Source organism: Pongo abelii, chromosome 9 (assembly GCF_028885655.2).
Source record: "Pongo abelii isolate AG06213 chromosome 9, NHGRI_mPonAbe1-v2.0_pri, whole genome shotgun sequence".
Lineage (NCBI taxonomy): Eukaryota > Metazoa > Chordata > Mammalia > Primates > Hominidae > Pongo > Pongo abelii.
Window position 1 is genome coordinate 111,369,796 of NC_071994.2, and position 17,479 is coordinate 111,387,274.

A 17,479-nucleotide genomic window follows, 5' to 3' on the forward strand; every position below is an offset into this window, starting at 1 on the left:
AGACATCCTGTTTCTAAACAGTATTGGAAATGATAGTAACAATGGTTGTCCTCCTTAAATTGTCCTTTTAGATATTAAGAGATTCAGTATAGATGAAAGCAATTTTAATCTAGGATCCAGATTTTAGAAGTCAAGATTTATAGCTAAACATGGATGTTAAAGTTTAAAGTATTCTTTACATGGCTGTTGGTCTTCTAAGTGAAGCTTTTTGTTTTTCTTTATAGTAATTTTCCTCATCTTGTACTGGAGAAAATTCTTGTGAGTCTCACTATGAAAAACTGTAAAGCTGCAATGAATTTTTTCCAAAGTGTGCCAGAATGGTATGTTATCTAATAATGCTCTTTGTCATTTTAAGCTATAGCTTTAATTACAAAGATGATAATTTTAGCTGGGTAGTAGCTGCATCTTAATAATCGTAAACTAAATTGGTCCAAAAAAATTGCAACTGTTAGCCAGGGAAGAGGTTGTTTTAATTCAGTGATTGTAATCTATGTTATATAACATTAGATCAAGCTTACTATTTTTTAATGCTGTATAGTATAATATGTGACAAGTGCCAGTGAGAAAAATTGAATGGTTATGCTGGGAAATTAAGAATATAAAATTTATATGAAATAAGTTCTTAAAGATGTTACCCATTTCTGTACATCAGCTATGATTTGACTATTTGTTAGCTTTAAAAACTAATGATAATTGAAAACAAAAATAAATCTAAACCTGATTTTAGTTGATTGATTCAAGAGACTTAGATTGTATTGCTGTGACTGAAAATGACTCACTGGCACAATTCCTTATCTCCCTCAAGAGGGCAAAAGATGAAAAAAATTCCTACTTTTTGGAGAAATTGATAGTGGAAAACAAATAAATACCAACAACAATAATGAAACTTTGGTTGCAAGATCATTACTTTTCTAACCCAAATGATGTGTAACTGCTTACCTATACCAGATGTTAAAGGTTTTTAAACCTATGCTCTTTACTTCCTGTGCTTGGTGAAAAAAGGGATATGTTTGCAGACAATGTTATGCTTAACATTTATATCTGGTGTTTTTAAAAATACTTTCTGAATTTGCCTTTGAGATTGTAACTTGTATTTTTTCTCTATCTATTAGTAAAATTTGCTACTGAATAATGAAATTTGATACAAGTAGGTATCAAAGAAGAGAAGCATTTAAAACAATAATCTATTAATTATATAAGTAGTCTTTGAATGATGTAGATACTAGGTTAATGTTTTCCTTTGTAATATATTGCTAATACATATAAGGCAAAGCATTAGGTACTTGGTTTATATATTAAAGATCTTACTTTCTTGAAGTGAACACCACCAAAAATATAAAGAAGAACTTTCATTCTCAGAAGTAGAAGAACTATTTCTTCAGACAACTTTTGACAAGATGGACTTTTTAACCATTGTGAGAGAATGTGGTATAGAAAAGCACCAGTCCAGTATTGGCTTCTCTGTCCACCAGAATCTCAAGGAATCACTGGATCGCTATCTTCTGGGATTATCAGAACAGCTTCTGAATAATTACTCATCTGAGGTGAGATTTTTTAAAAAAAGAACTAAGCTTATATATGATTCAACTTTGGTAAACTGTTAGGAAGGAGAAATAGGGGCAGGAATAACACCAAGGATGGTGGGAGGCTTGATTTTAAAAGCAAAGTGGCAGTAAAGGGCTACAAATTGGACAACTTAGCATAATTAAAGTAAAACTCAAGAATAATAATTTGAGTACTTCCTTTGTACTGGAAATTATGGTAGACATGAAATAATTCCTTGTGTAGGTTAGTAAGGAATAGTAAGAGTTTGAGCATAGCGATTATATAATGAAAAAAACCTCTAAATACAAAGGAGGGAAATGTTACAGTAATAGAAAAGAACACGATTTAAACAAATCTAATAGATTTTGGTGGCATTTGAAGAGAGATGAGTGGTTAGTAAAGACAATAAATGGACTAGCAATTATTTTAGACATCATCTAGGAATTTCCTTTAGCCTCATAAAATCATGAGTTCTCTTCATGTATACTATTCTCTTGCCAAAACTTGCGTTTTTTAAAATGTGAAATGTCTTTCTACCTATTTCTGTGTATTCAGATCATCCACATGTGAAAATCCTTGGTAACGCCTTTCTTAGAATCTCAGAAAGTAAGATTCTAAGAATTTTTCTTTTTGAGACGGAGCCTTGCTCTGTTGCCCAGGCTAGAGTGCAGTGACGTGATCTTGGCTCACTGCAACCTCCATCTTCCAGCTCAAGCAATTCTCCTGCCTTAGTCTTCCGAGTAGCTGGGACAGGCTAGTGCTACCATGCCCAGATAATTTTTGTATTTTTAGTAGAGATGGGGTTTTGCTATGTTGGCCAGGCTGGTCTTAAACTCCTGACCTCAGGTGATGGACCCGCCTCAGCATCCCAAAGTGCTAGGATTACAGGCATGAGCCACTGTGCCTGGCCTAATAATTTTTCATCTTTTAATTTCATAGTACTTAATGTTTCACATTTTTAATGGCAGTTAGCATCTTCTTTCTACCATGGATATTTACATATGGTTTGTATACAAATAGCTCTTGAACTATAACTCTTAAATGTAAACTCTTAAAAGGACATACATATTTTTATTAATCTTTATATCCTCCACAGTGCCTTATTACATGGTAAATGATTAAATAAAATAAAGCCTACAGTCCGTTCAAAGGAGTGAATTTGGTAGCCAGGGAAAATGACTTGAGGACATGAGAGGGGACAGTGTGCCTCTTTATGATCTTTACTGACGTTCTTCTGCACCATAATTGTAACCACTTTCATTACAAAGTAATTTAGTTTTGTATATTTTCTCCTAAAATGCCATTTCCTACCCTGTAGGAACAAAAAAAATCTGAACATCTTGTGTGTAACTTAGCAGATTCTTAGTAATTCTATAAAATTGTCTAGAATTTTTTTTTTTTTTTTTTGAGATGGAGTCTTGCTATGTTGTCCAGGCTGGAGTGCAGTGGCGTGATCTTGGCTCATTGCAACCTTCGCCTCCTGGGTTCAAGCAATGTTCTTGACTCAGCCTCCTGAGTAGCTGGGATTGTAGGTGCCTGCCATCACACCCTGCTAATTTTTGTATTTTTAGTAGAGACAAGGTTTCACCACGTTAACCAGGTTGGTCTCAAACTCCTGACCTCAGGTGATCCGCCCGCCTAGGCCTCCCAAAGTGTTGGGGTTATAGGCATGAGCCACCATGCCTGGCCAGCTGTCTAAACTTTTATCTAGTAGAAAAAAATTAGGCTATTCTGTGGAGTCTAAAAAGCTGAATAAGTCAAGATTCCTATTCTTCAGAAGCTTAAAATGTCATTTTAATGTCTCTTTATATGGCTGTAATTTCTACTTGTGTTCTAAGACTTATAGTCATTTATTTGCCTGTGAAGCTTTTTTTCTTTTCTTTCATCCCTACCTCAGATATTTAAGGGCCTATGTGTACAGTACACGCTCCACCCTAAGATGATATATCCTGCTTGGCCATCAGGAGATACTTAGGCTATTTTTCTTGAGAATCCTGGTTATAATTCTACAGTGATCCCCTAGTTGTTTTTAGAGCTATCCAGGATATGCCACCTTTAACTCAGTTAACTGAACTTTTGTTTTTTAATATGTATGTAGAATTTGTTCTTACAAAAGATAGAGTATACTAAATTATTTATGAAATATATATATTTTTATTTGTGGTTTACTTTAAGATTACAAATTCAGAAACTCTTGTCCGGTGTTCACGTCTTTTGGTGGGTGTCCTTGGCTGCTACTGTTATATGGGTGTAGTAGCTGAAGAGGAAGCATATAAGTCAGAATTATTCCAGAAAGCCAAGGTAGGAGAATTTGTACTAATAAAGTTTCGGATAAATTTGAATGAAATGTATTCCTGAGAAAATTATTACATTTGTTTGGAAGACATTAAATTTTATGCAGGTTAATCCTTTCTCTTTTATTTATGTAATATGAGAAGAAATTATACTATGTATTTTTTAAATTGTTTTAATTTTTTAATTTTTAATTATTATTATACTTCAAGTTCTCAGGTACATGATGCAGAACATGCAGGTTTGTTACATAGATATACAGTGCCATGGTGGTTTGCTGCACCCATCAACCCGTCATCTGCATTAGGTACTTCTCCTAATGCTATCCCTCCCCTAGCCCCCCAACCCCAGACAGGCCCTAGTGTGTAATGTTCCCCTCCCTGTGTCCATGTGTTCTCATTGTTCAGCTCCCACTTATGAGTGAGAACATGCGGTGTTTGTTTTTCTGTTCTTGTGTTAGTTTGCTGAGAATGATGGTTTCCAGCTTCATCCATGTCCCTGCAAAGGACATGAATTCATCCTTTTTTATGGCTGCATAGTATACCATGGTGTATATGTGCCACATTGTCTTTATCCTGTCTATCATTGATGGGCATTTGGGTTGCTTCCAAGTTTTTGCTATTGTGAACAGTGCTGCAATAAACATATGTGTGCATGTGTCTTTATAGTAAAATGATTTATAATCCTTTGGGTATATACCCAGTAATGGGATTGCTGGGTCAAATGGTATTTCTAGTTCTAGATCCTTGAGGAATTGCCACACTGTCTTCCACAATGGTTGAACTAATTTACACTCCCACCAACAGTTTAAAAGCATTCCTGTTTCTCTACATCCTGTCCAGCATCTGTTGTTTCCTGACTTTTTAATGATAGGCTGTAAGCATGAAACTCTTTCTTATCGCTTGGTAGTATTCTGTCACTGGTATGATTTGCAAGAACAGAGTATAAGATTTGCCATTTTAAAAAATTGTTAATGAGTTTTGCTTATACTGTATGACTGCGTGGAACTTCTAAAAACATTTCATTTTTTCTCTTAAGTGCACTTTATTTTTTATTTTATAGTATGTCCAAGATCAAAGTACACTGTAAAAAGCAATACTAAACTATAATTTTAACTGGAATTTGCATTTTTCCTTCTATTCGTAATAGTCTCTAATGCAATGTGCAGGAGAAAGTATCACTCTGTTTAAAAATAAGACAAATGAGGAATTCAGAATTGGTTCCTTGAGAAATATGATGCATCTATGTACACGTTGCTTAAGCAACTGTACCAAGGTAAGATTTTCTTCTTCTTGTTTTGTTATTTGAGATAGGATCTTTCTCTGTCACCCAGGCTGGAGTGCAGTGGGATTGTCACAACTCATTGTAGCCTTGACCTCCTGGTTTCCAGCAATTCTCCTACCTCAGCCTCCCGAGTAATTGGGACTACAGGCATGTACCACCTAGCTAAAATTTTCTTTTAACTTGAAAGTGTAGCCTATGCAGGGAATTGATTACTGGTTGGTGTTACTGTTTTGTTGTCCACTCATAAGTTTATTTTTTACTTTTATTTTTGTTCTTTTTTTTTGAGACAGTCTCTCGCTCTTTCACCCAGAGTGAGTGATCACATCACTGCGATCCAGCAGCCTCGACCTCCTGGGCTCTTAGCAGCCTCGACCTCCTGGGCTCAAGTGATTCTCCCACCTCAGCCTCCTTAGTAGCTGGGACTACAAGTGTACACCACCATGCCTGGCTGATTTTTGTATTTTTGTATTTTTCTGTATTGGTGGGGTTTTACACATTGCCCAGGCTAGTCTCAAATCCTGGGCTTAAGTGATCCTTACACTACATCCTTACATCTCAAAGTGCTGTGATTACAGGTGTGAGCTACCATATCTGGTCACATTCATAAGTTATACAGATTGATTTAAAATTCAGTTGAATGGTACATAAAGGTAATATCCAGACAAATAAGCAATAGGAATCTGAGTTTCTCATGAAACTAATTTTATAATTTCAGGAAGTTTTCTGAGATTGCCTTACGACTTCTATATATAACCATATAGATGACTCTTTTATTCCTAGGACATTTTCATTCATTTAATAAAAATTTTTTGACCCAAACTATGTGGTATGCGTAGTGGGGCTAGTGAGCAACACAACAATAACTCCAGCACATACTTTACTTTCTTTTGCTCAGATCACCTTACATAACATTTGGTAGAAAGAGTGCTACTGTGTGTAATCTTTGTTTTTATCTGCAGCAGCCTGTGGGATAGCCAAGCCAGGCCCCAGAGTATTGATAATAATTGGAAATATATTTCAAACCTAGTATTAGGTACATGGCCATATAGCAATATTATCAGCATATTTCTTGGTTTTGTAAAGTGTTTTTCCTCCCTTTTGGTGTAAGTGGGGAAGGAGAAAAGTAGAATAAACTCTAACCTATAATTATAGCTTACTTATGTTTAGGGTCAATAGCTGTTACTTTAATGTTGTTAAAGCACAATGAAAGATGTACAGTATAGTTATTATTACTCTAAGAAAAGATGTGTTTTTGAAGCAGCATATATCTTGGCCCTAATAGTAAACTATTTATCTACATTACATTCAAGATAGAGAAAACACTGTCTGCCAAGAATAATTGTTTTTATTTCTTTGTTGCTTGGTTCTTTGTTTGTCTTAATTGCAGAAGAGTCCAAATAAGATTGCATCTGGCTTTTTCCTGCGATTGTTAACATCAAAGCTAATGAATGACATTGCAGATATTTGTAAAAGTTTAGTAAGTATGCTTCCTGTTTTGCTATCATATTTTGATTCTAATAGGCATAATTTTTTTGTTGAAATATCTTTGTAAATAAGGATGCATCTCACAACATATAGCTCTTACATATTTACAAATGTGGAAATTAAGGCCGGGTGCGTTGGCTCACGCCTGTAATCCCAGCACTTTGGGAGGCCGAGGTGGGTGGATCACAAGGTCAGGAAATTGAGACCATCCTGGCTAACACAGTGAAACTCCGTCTCTACTAAAAATACTAAAAATTAGCCAGGCGTAGTGACATGCGCCTGTAGTCCCAGCTATTCTGGAGGCTGAGGCAGAATTGCTTGAACCTGGGAGGTGGAGGTTGCAGTGAGCCAAGATCATGCCACTGCACTCCAGCCTAGGCGACAGAGCAAGACTCCATCTCAAAAATAAAAAAATTTAAAAAATAAAATGTGGAAATTAAATAATTTGTCTTGTGGGGAAATATACCTGATTGCTTCTTAATATCAATACCTAGCATAGTAGTGCCTGCCTTTAGTTTCTCAATAAATAATACATTTAAAAATTGGGAACGAATCATCTAGGCTCACAGCTATTTCTATGCAACATTGTACCAAAATTTAAAATAATTCTTTGTTCTTTAAAAGTGACCAAAAATCTTGCTAGGCAAGCAACATATTCTTATTGTAGTATTTATTTTTCTTCCATACAAATGGGCTTATGCCACATGCATTCTTTTTTCTGGAACACTGCCAGGCATACAGAGTAGATATTGAAATATCTATTGAGTGAAAACATATTCTGTAACTTATTTCTATTTTATGACACATCTTAATCATTTTCCATGTCACTGTACTTATAAGCTATCTGCTGTTATACTTTATTTATTTAGCAGTGCATGGTAATAGTGAATAGTATATATGTATACGAAAGCTTATCTGCTCCTTTTTTTTTTTTTTTTTTTTTTTTTTTTTTTTGAGACGAAGTCTTGCTCTGTTGCCCGGGCTGGAGTTCAGTGGCATAATCTCGGCTCACTGCAGCCCCCACCTCCCAGGTTCAAGAGATTCTCCTGCCTCAGCCTCCCGAGAAGCTGGGATTACAGATGTGTGCCACCACAACCAGCTAATTTTTATATTTTTAGTAGAGACCAGTTTTCACCATGTTGGCCAGGCTGGTCTAGAATTCCTGACCTCAAATAATCTGCCCACCTTGGCCTCCCAGAGTGCTTGGATTACAGGTGTGAGCCACCGCACTGAGCCAAAAAGCCCATCTGCTCTTAATTAACATTTTAAGTAGTTCCTAGTTTTTTGGGTTACAAAGATTTCTGTGGTACAGATTATTGTACTTTTATTTTGTCTATTTGTATTTGTGTATATGATGGATGTAGGATGATTTCTAGCAGTAGACTTGCTTGTTCAAAAGGAATGCAAATTTTACTTTTTGATGGATATTGTCATTGTCCTCCAAAATAGTCATACCAATTTAGACATTTTCCTACACCCTCTTTGGGTAACACTTTGGGTGTTACAAAACTTCTTAATATAAGAAATAATTTTTAAAGTTTGCATATTATTTTGTTATGTAGACATATTACAGGTTATATGTCCATTTTACTATTGTTGGACATTTAGTAGAAAAAGTACTGTAGTGTTCATACTTACACATGAACCTTGAATTGTTTGATTAGGTAAAAATTTTTTTTTTTTTTTTTTTTTTTTTTTTGAGACAGTCTCGCTTTGTCAAACCCAGGCTGGAGTGCAGTGGCATGATTTCGGCTTGCTGCAGCCTCTGCCTCCCGAGTTCAAGTGATTCTGCTGCCTCGGCTTCCTGAGTAGCTGGGATTACAGGTGCCCACCACCACACCCAGCTAATTTTTGTATTTTAAATAGAGACAAGGTTTCACCATGTTGGCCAGGCTGGTTTCGAGCTCCTAACCTCAGGTGATCCACCTGCCTCAGCCTCCCAAATTGCTGGGATTACAGATGTGAGCCACTGTACCCAGCCTGATTAGGTAAATTTTGACTACAGCATGCTTCTGCAAGAAGTCATCTTGAACATATTTGTTTCTCTTCCTTGAAGGCATCCTTAATCAAAAAGCCATTTGACCGTGGAGAAGTAGAATCAATGGAAGTTGATACTAATGGAAATCTAATGGAGGTGGAGGATCAGTCATCCATGAATCTATTTAACGATTACCCTGATAGTAGTGTTAGTGATGCAAACGAACCTGGAGAGAGCCAAAGTACCATAGGTAAATACATATTTACTACTTGGGATTTCTTTTACCTCTTTATATTGATGGCAGTATAAGAGGCCTCATTGATACCAATTTTGTGCTTATTTCATTTTCTCTTAGTATAGCCTTTTAGGATTGTTCCTTTCCTATATACTTTATATTTTTCTGATTTTTTACTTGAATTTATTAGTTTCATATTTTATTCTTCATAGAAGGAACTTAAGATAACTATTAAAGAAATAAAACCAGGCCAGGCGTGGTGGCTCACACTTGTAATCTCAGCACTTTGGGAGGCCAAGGCGGGCGGATCACGAGGTCAGGAGATCAAGACTATCCTGGCTAACATGGTGAAACCCCGTCTCTACTAAAAACACGAAAATTAGCTGGGCATGGTGGCGGGCGCCTGTAGTCCCAGCTACTCAGGAGGCTGAGGCAGGAGAATGGCATGAACCTGGGAAGGTGGAGGTTGCAGTGAGCCAAGATCACGCCACTGCATTCCAGCCTGGGCGACAGAGCGAGACTCCGTCTCAAAAAAAGAAATAAAATCATATGATAGGTTATTTTGGCAATAGAAAGCAGGAAATGAAAACACACCTGTAATGCCATTGCTTTTAACCTTTTTCTATTATTTCTCTGTAGAAACTTTCAAAATTGTAGTCAACATCAACATTCACATGTTATGAATGCCTGTTTAATTATCAGTATTTTTCCAGGTAGTTGCTTTTCTTGATAGTCATACTTTTTAATGGCTTCACCATTTTTCTGTCATAAATGCCATAATTTACTTTTTTTATGTCAGAATTTTATGACATAATTACATTTTTTAGGTCAGAAATTTAGATTCTTTTCTATTTTCCTACGATAAACATTATTGCAATGATCATTTGTCTAAGGGTTTTTTTTTCCTCATATTTTAAATTATTTCTTGACAACAGAATCCTGGATAATTTCTCAAAAAGACTTTTGAAGCTTTCAGTATATAATTAATTTCACTATAATTTTGCTTTTCATATACTTTTTTTGTGAAGAGGAGGAAATTTGAGTTAATATGAATATATATGGCTGTTGTGCCCTTCTCTTAGTGTTAATGAGTGCTTTTTATTTTTAGGTGCCATTAATCCTTTAGCTGAAGAATATCTGTCAAAGCAAGATCTACTTTTCTTAGACATGCTCAAGTTCTTGTGTTTGTGTGTAACTACTGCTCAGACCAATACTGTGTCCTTTAGGGCAGCTGATATTCGGAGGAAATTGTTAATGTTAATTGATTCTAGCACGCTAGACCCTACCAAATCCCTCCACCTGCATATGGTGAGTTACGTTAAATGAAGAAGCTCTTGGATTTTATCTGATGTTGCTGACTAAATGTAATTGTAATGAGTTGGCATGTAAGAATCACATGGTGTCTTTGAAGAACTGAAATTGCTTTCTTGAGAAATGAACCTGAGACTAGTTGGAAAATAACACTTTTTCTTTTAATGTGCTGTGAGCAGATTTAAGTGGATGCTGAAATATTAAAACTTAGATGGGTTTTGGATAGATTTATTATCTTTAGGTTTAATTGTTATAAATTATTTTAATTAGGCTAAGAAATATAGACCCGGAAAGTAAAAATATTACATAACATTGTGTTTGAAGTTGGAACCTTGCCTTTGACCTTAGTTTATATATTTTCAGTTTTTTGAATTTGATTTCAAAATGATAGTGAAGTTACAAGAATACTACAGTTAACATTTTACCATATTTGCTTAATCATTCCCTCTCTCCACACTCACACTCATACGCAGATACACACATCATTTTCTCTGAACCATTTTGAGATGAAATCGCACACGTGATGCTCCTTATACTTCAGTGTATATTTCCTAAAAACAAGGATACACTTCTGTTTAGCCACAGTATAATCATCAAAATCAGGAAGTTAACATTTTGTCATTGCATTTAGGTGTGTAGTCTGTTTAGTCTCCTTCAATCTGGAACAGTTCTTTTTTTATTTATCATGACCTTCATATATTTGAATAGTAAGGTCCATTGCTCTGAGTTTGTCTGATGTTTCCTTATGATTAGATTTATACTTTGACGAGAATGTTGCAAAAGTAATTCCTCTTCTGCCTTCACCCTGTCCATTTATCTGTCTGTTGATAGATATCTTCAAATCCAAGCCAACATCACACAGTTTATCTTTTTTTCTGTCCAAATTTGTAAATTGCTTTACTAGCAGTTAGAAAAAACACCCCAAAACCTGACTATCCACTCAACCTGAATACATTTACTTATTTGCTCAACAACCTTATATATAACTAATCTGACCATGGGGGCCATTTTCTTAGCCGTAGCCCCAGTGTATGTGGAGGTAGAGCCCCTGGCCTAGCGAGTAGCAAGTTGGGTCCTAGGTCATGTCCCCAGTTCCAGCAAATTGTCAAACATGCCTGGTGAGTCCCTAATTAGAACCTCTGATCACAGTAAATTGTAGGCTGAGTCATTGGTGGAATCCATGGTCGTGTTTCCCACCCTTGGTGAAAATGCACGTTCAATCCCTTAGAGTGAGGAAACAAGTTTGGTTGTGCCCTGTTTGGGCCCCTGGTTTAGGTCCTGGCAGATACTCAAGTCTCTATCCCTGACCAAGAGGAAGTTACATGCTTTTCTTGAAGTATTGATGTTTCAAGACACTTCAAAACATTCAGTAACCTCATGTACATGACTCTCATGTCAAATAATGAAAAGGATCATTTAATTTCCTTTGTTAATATCTGAAAAGGATTAAGAAATATATTATTCTATATGTAAATAGGAAAAAAATCCCTTATTATTTCAGTATAGCCGGAAAATTATTTGGTAGTTGTTGGAAACTGGCTGCCCAGATAATAACTACCATTAAAACTGGTCGTTGCAACAGCCCTTTCTGTGCATAGTACCATAAGGAGCCTTACAAGATTGCCTTATGGGAAGATAGGTCAGGGTTTTTGACTTCTTCCCTGCCCATGATTATCTGTGCTTTCCAAAATTCATTAATAGTTTTCAACCACTGGTCTATTATCCCCAAGCATTATTTTGGGAGAGTGGAGACTTACAGTTTCAGAATCTTGCTCAAGCTCTTAACTGCAACAGTGGTAATAATGATCATTTATTGAATTCCACAATAGAAGCTAGACTTTTACGTTTATTTTCTCTAATCCTCACAGTATCTGGCCAGGTAAGTGATATATCTCCACTCTACAGATGAGGGTACGAAGGCCCTAGATGACATGAGGCAAGTTTTTTACCAGAAAAGTTAAGGCTGTGGTACTGGGATTTGAATTTTCTGTTTGACTTCGAAGCCTTTTGTTTTTACTATACACCTCTTAAAAATTTACAGCTGTGTGTGTGTATGTGTGTGCATGTATGAATTTATGTTTACATACTTAAAAAAAATTTTTTTTGAGACGGAATCTCGCTCTGTTGCCCAGGCTGGAGTGCAGTGGCGCGATCTCGGCTCACTGCAACCTCCGCCTCCTGGGTTCAAACGATTCTCCTGCCTGAGCCTCCTGAGTAGCTGGGATTATAGGCGCCTGCCACCACCCCTGGCTCATTTTTGTGTTTTTAGTAGAGATGGAGTTTCACCATATTGGCCAGGCTGTTCTCAAACTCCTGACCTTGTGATCTGCCCGCTTCAGCCTCCCGAAGTGCTGGGATTACAGGTGTGAGCCACTGCACCCGGCCTATGTTTATATACTTTTTAAAGTAAATGATTTGTGGATAAACCTGATTTTTTTCCCTCCTACCATCTTAGTATCTAATGCTTTTAAAGGAGCTTCCTGGAGAAGAGTACCCCTTGCCAGTGGAAGATGTTGTTGAACTTCTGAAACCACTATCGTAAGAAATTAAAATCTTATGTTATGTTCACTTTAAATTTATAAAATAACTGATGTGTTCTGTTAAACTTATAAACTTTTTTTTTTTTTTTTTACCACAGTAATGTGTGTTCTTTGTATCGTCGTGACCAAGATGTTTGTAAAACTATTTTAAACTATGTCCTTCATATAGTGAAAAACCTAGGTCAAAGCAATATGGACTCTGAGAACACAAGGGATGCTCAAGGACAGTTTCTTACAGTAATTGGAGCATTTTGGTAGGTACAGTCTATTTTGTGGTCTTATTTTTCTTTTGCTATCTGTGGATATGAATGCAAGTTTTGTATCCACATCAGTGATTTCTTCTGATCTTCCTACATAGCTAATACATCTTTTAAGAATAGCAGAATGTAATTTGTGTTTCCCTCAGTCGCTTGAAGAACTACATTGCTTTTTGTTTAAGGCTTGGCTTTCTAAACTGTTTAACTCATTTCTCTGCAAATTTTGAATCACTTAATAATTTGACATGTATAGTGAATAAAGAAAGGACAACAAGCCAAAATCAGTTGAATTGTTCATGTTCCCAAAATGAACAAATTGGCCTTGTCCTTATCTGGTTATTTTATGCATATTGTCACATTCCAAGATAACACCCTGATACTTACAGAGGAGCACATACCTATAATTTAGAACCCTTGTACTATTTGATTGCTGAGTAATTCTAAATAAATAGAATGTTTTTTGTTTTTGTGTTTTTTTGAGATGGAGTCTCACTCCATCACCCAGGCTGCAGGCTGGAAGTGCAGTGGTGCTATATCTGCTCACTGCAACCTCCGCCTAGTAGGTTCAAGCAATTCTCCTGCCTCAGCCTCCCGAGCAGCTATGATTACAGGCTCCCGCCACAATGCCTGGCTAATTTTTTTGTATTTTTAGTAGAGATGGGGTTTCAACATGTTGGCCAGGCTAGTCCCAAACTCCTGACCTCAAGTGATCTGCCCACCTTGGCTCCCAAAGTGTTGGGATTACAGGTGTGAGCCAGTGCACCCGGCCTGAATGTGCTTTTGAAATCTTCAATATACCAAACAAAACTTTAACAAAGAAATTTCTTTCTAAAGTAAGTTTACTATAATGTAGTTAGCCATTCTATGGAAGCCCCCAAAAAAGGACATAATGGTATAAAACAAATAATATACACTAAAATGAATTCTTTCACACTAATTTCTTTTAGCTTGAATTTTTGGGAAGGTGAGTATGTTGGCATATTCCACATAATGACAAATAAGTTTAGCACAGAAAGACATATTGGAAGCAACATAATAACCTTAATATTCAGTGAGTTTTCTGAGTGCTTTTATCGGAATGATTATTTAACTTTGGGAAACTTACTTGATTTCAGGCATCTAACAAAGGAGAGGAAATATATATTCTCTGTAAGAATGGCCCTAGTAAATTGCCTTAAAACTTTGCTTGAGGTGAGTTTTTGCATTTTTTTAGTAAGATCTCCATTGAAAATTTTAAAGCAGTCTTTGTTTGTTAATGAGTAATTTTTCTCTGTTTCATATTTAACCTCAGTTCTTTTCCCATAGGTCGATCCTTATTCAAAATGGGCCATTCTTAATGTAATGGGAGAAGACTTTCCTGTAAATGAAGTATTTACACAATTTCTTGCTGATAATCATCACCAAGTTCGCATGTTGGCTGCAGAGTCAATCAATAGGTAATGGGTCAAATATTCATGAAGTATCTGGAATGCTGCAGACGGCAGTAGAATGTCTTACATAGTAACAGCTCACAGTTGCGATATTAAAAATAGCTAACACTTGTTGAGTATATACGGTGTGCCTGGCATTTATGTTTATTCTTAATTCTTACACTTCTGTCACTTAGATTCTATTATTTCCTTTAATTTATAAATGAAAACTGTGACTTAGTGAGGTAAAGTAACTTGCTTATGCCACAGAGCTAACAAGTGGTTGACTTGAGTGAGGTGTGTCTACTATCACGTACAGGAGATATGGACTGTTTGGAAATTACTGTGATTTTATGTGAGTTTATAAAATGATAATTAGCACATTTTACATTGTGTTAATTACAATTATATTTACTTGAGTGAACATCCAGTGAAGCACTGGAAGGATTCTATCATGAGGATCTTTTATATTTGAGTACTGGAATAAACATATATTAATTTCATTCTTTTTTTTTTTTTTTTTTGAGATGGAGTTTTGCTCATGTCTCCCAGGCTGGAGTGCAATGGTGTGATCTCGGTTCACTGCAGCCTCCTTCTCCTCGGTTCAAGCAATTCTCCTGCCTCATCCTCCTGAGTAGCTGGGATTACAGGCGCCTGCCACCACACCCAGCTAATTTTTTTATTTTTCTTAGAGATGGGGTTTTGCCATGTTGGCCAGGCTGGTCTTGAACTCCTGACCTCAGGTGATCCACCCGCCTTGTCCTCCCAAAGTGCTGAGATTACAGGCATGAGCCTTTAATCATGTAGTTTTTGTCATTCGTTCTGTTTATGTGATGGATTATGTTTATTGATTTGTGTGTGCTGAATCAGCCTTGCATCCCAGGGATGAAGCTGACTTGATAGTGGTGGATAAGCATTTTGATGTGCTGGATTCAGTTTGCCAGTATTTTATTGAGGATTTTCACATCGATGTTCATCACGGATAATGGCCTGAAATTTTCTTTTTTTCTTGTGTCTCTGCCAGGTTTTGGTATCAAGATGATGCTGGCATCATAAAATGAGTTAGGGAAGAGTCCCTCTTTTTCTATTGTTTGGAATAGTTTCAGAAGGAATGGTACCAGCTCCTCTTTGTACCTGTAGTAGAATTCGGCTGTGAATCCCTCTGGTCCTGGGCTTTTTTTGGTTGGTAGGCTATTAATTACTGCCTCAATTTCAGAACTTGTTATTGGTCTATTCAGGGATTCGACTTCTTCCTGCTTTAGTCGGGAGGTAGTATGTGTCTAGGAATTTATCACTTTCTTCTAGATTTTCTAGTTTATTTGTGTAGAGATATTTATAATATTCTCTGATGGTAGTTTGCATTTCTGTGGGATCAGTGGTATTATCCTCTTTATGATTTTTTATTGTGTCTATTTGATTCTTCCCTCTTTTCTTCTTTAGTCTTGCTAGCGGTCTATTTTGTTAATCTTTTCAAAAAATCAGCTCCTGGATTAATTGATTTTTTTGAAAGGTTTTTTGTGTGTGTGTGTCTCTATCTCCTTCACTCAGCTCTGATCTTAGTTATTTCTTGTCTTCTGCTAGCTTTTGAATTTGTTTGCTCTTGCTTCTCTAGTTCTTTTAATTGTGATGTTAGGGTGTCGATTTTAGATCTTTCCCACTTTGTCCTGTGGGCATTTAGTGCTATAAATTTCCCTCTAAACACTGCTTTAGCTGTGTCCCAGAGATTCTGGTACATTGTGTCTTTGTTCTTATTGGTTTCAAAGAACTTACTTATTTCTGCCTTCATTTTGTTATTTACCCAGTAGTCATTCAGGAGCAGGTTGTTCAGTTTCCATGTAGTTGTGCGGTTTTGAGTGAGTTTCTTAATCCTCAGTTCTAATTTGATTGCAGTGTGATCTGAGAGACTGTTATGATTTCCATTCTTTTGCATTTGCTAAGTAGTGTTTTACTTTCAACGATGTGGTCAGTTTTAGAATAAGTGTGATGTGGTGCTGAGAAGAATGTATATTACTCTGTTGATTTGGGGTGGAGAGTTCTGTAGATGTCTGTTAGGTCTGCTTGGTCCAGAGCTTGGTTCAAGTCCTGAATATCCTTGTTAATTTTCTGTCTTATTGATCTGTCTAATATTGACAGTGGGGTGTTAAAGTCTCCCGCTGTTATTGTGTGGGAGTCTAAGTCTCTTTGTAGGTCTTTAAGAACTTGCTTTATGCATCTGGGTGCTCCTGTATTGGGTGCATATATATTTAGGATAGTTAGCACTTCTTGTTGCATTGATCCCTATGCCATCATGTAATGCCCTTCTTTGTCTTTCTTGATCTTTGTTGGATGTTTGTTTTATCAGAGACTAGGATTGCAACTCTTGCTTTTTTTCTTTCTATTTGCTTGGTAAATATTCCTCCATCCCTTTATTTTGAGCCTATGTGTGTCTTTGCATGTGAGATGGGTCCCCTGAATACAGCACACTGATGGGTCTTGACTCTTTACCCAATTTGCCGGTCTCTGTCTTTTAACTGGGACATTTTAGCCCATTTACATTTAAGGTTAATATTGTTATGTGTGAATTTGATCCTGTCATTATGATGCTAACTGGTTATTTTGCCCATTAGTTGATGCAGTTTCTTCATGGTGTCAATGGTCTTTACAATTTGGTTTGTTTTTGCAGTGGCTGGTACCAGCTTTGCCTTTCCATATTTAGTGCTACCTTCAGGAGCTCTTGTAAGGCAGGCCTGGTGGTGACAAAATCTCTCAGCATTTGCTTGTCTATAAAGGATTTTATTTCTCCTTTGGTTATGAAGCTTAGTTTGGCTGGATATGAAATTCTGGGTTGAAAATTATTTTCTTTAAGAGTGTTGAATATTGGCCCCCACTCTCTTCTGGCTTGTAAGGTTTCTGCCGAGAGATCCGCTGTTAGTCTGATGGGCTTCCCTTTGTGGGTAACTCGACCTTTCTCTCTGGCTGCCCTTAACATTTTTTCATTCATTTCAACCTTGGTGAATCTGATGATTATGTGTCTTGGGGTTGCTCTTCTCGAGGAGTATCTTTGTGGTGTTCTCTGTATTTCCTGAATTTGAATGTTGGCCTGTCTCGCTAGGTTGGGGAAATTCTGATAATATCCTAAGAGTGTTTTCCAACTTGGTTCCATT

The 17,479-nt window shown here is 36.6% G+C and overlaps 1 protein-coding gene across 9 annotated transcripts in view; it reads left to right on the plus strand.

Moving 5' to 3' along the window:
• Positions 1 to 17,479, plus strand: part of ATM (ATM serine/threonine kinase) — a 139,153-nt gene that overhangs the window by 34,446 nt on the left and 87,228 nt on the right. For 8 of the 9 annotated variants that reach the window (XM_054524991.2, XM_063711358.1, XM_054524992.2 and 5 more), the window contains 11 exons: positions 225 to 320; positions 1,319 to 1,544; positions 3,721 to 3,846; positions 4,987 to 5,112; positions 6,509 to 6,598; positions 8,663 to 8,834; positions 9,928 to 10,127; positions 12,586 to 12,668; positions 12,769 to 12,924; positions 14,043 to 14,118; positions 14,233 to 14,363. In XM_054524991.2, the coding sequence (XP_054380966.1) occupies positions 225 to 320; positions 1,319 to 1,544; positions 3,721 to 3,846; positions 4,987 to 5,112; positions 6,509 to 6,598; positions 8,663 to 8,834; positions 9,928 to 10,127; positions 12,586 to 12,668; positions 12,769 to 12,924; positions 14,043 to 14,118; positions 14,233 to 14,363 (1,482 nt within the window). The remainder of the gene's footprint in view (positions 1 to 224; positions 321 to 1,318; positions 1,545 to 3,720; positions 3,847 to 4,986; positions 5,113 to 6,508; positions 6,599 to 8,662; positions 8,835 to 9,927; positions 10,128 to 12,585; positions 12,669 to 12,768; positions 12,925 to 14,042; positions 14,119 to 14,232; positions 14,364 to 17,479) is intronic. The other variant, XM_054524994.2, reaches the window with a different exon arrangement.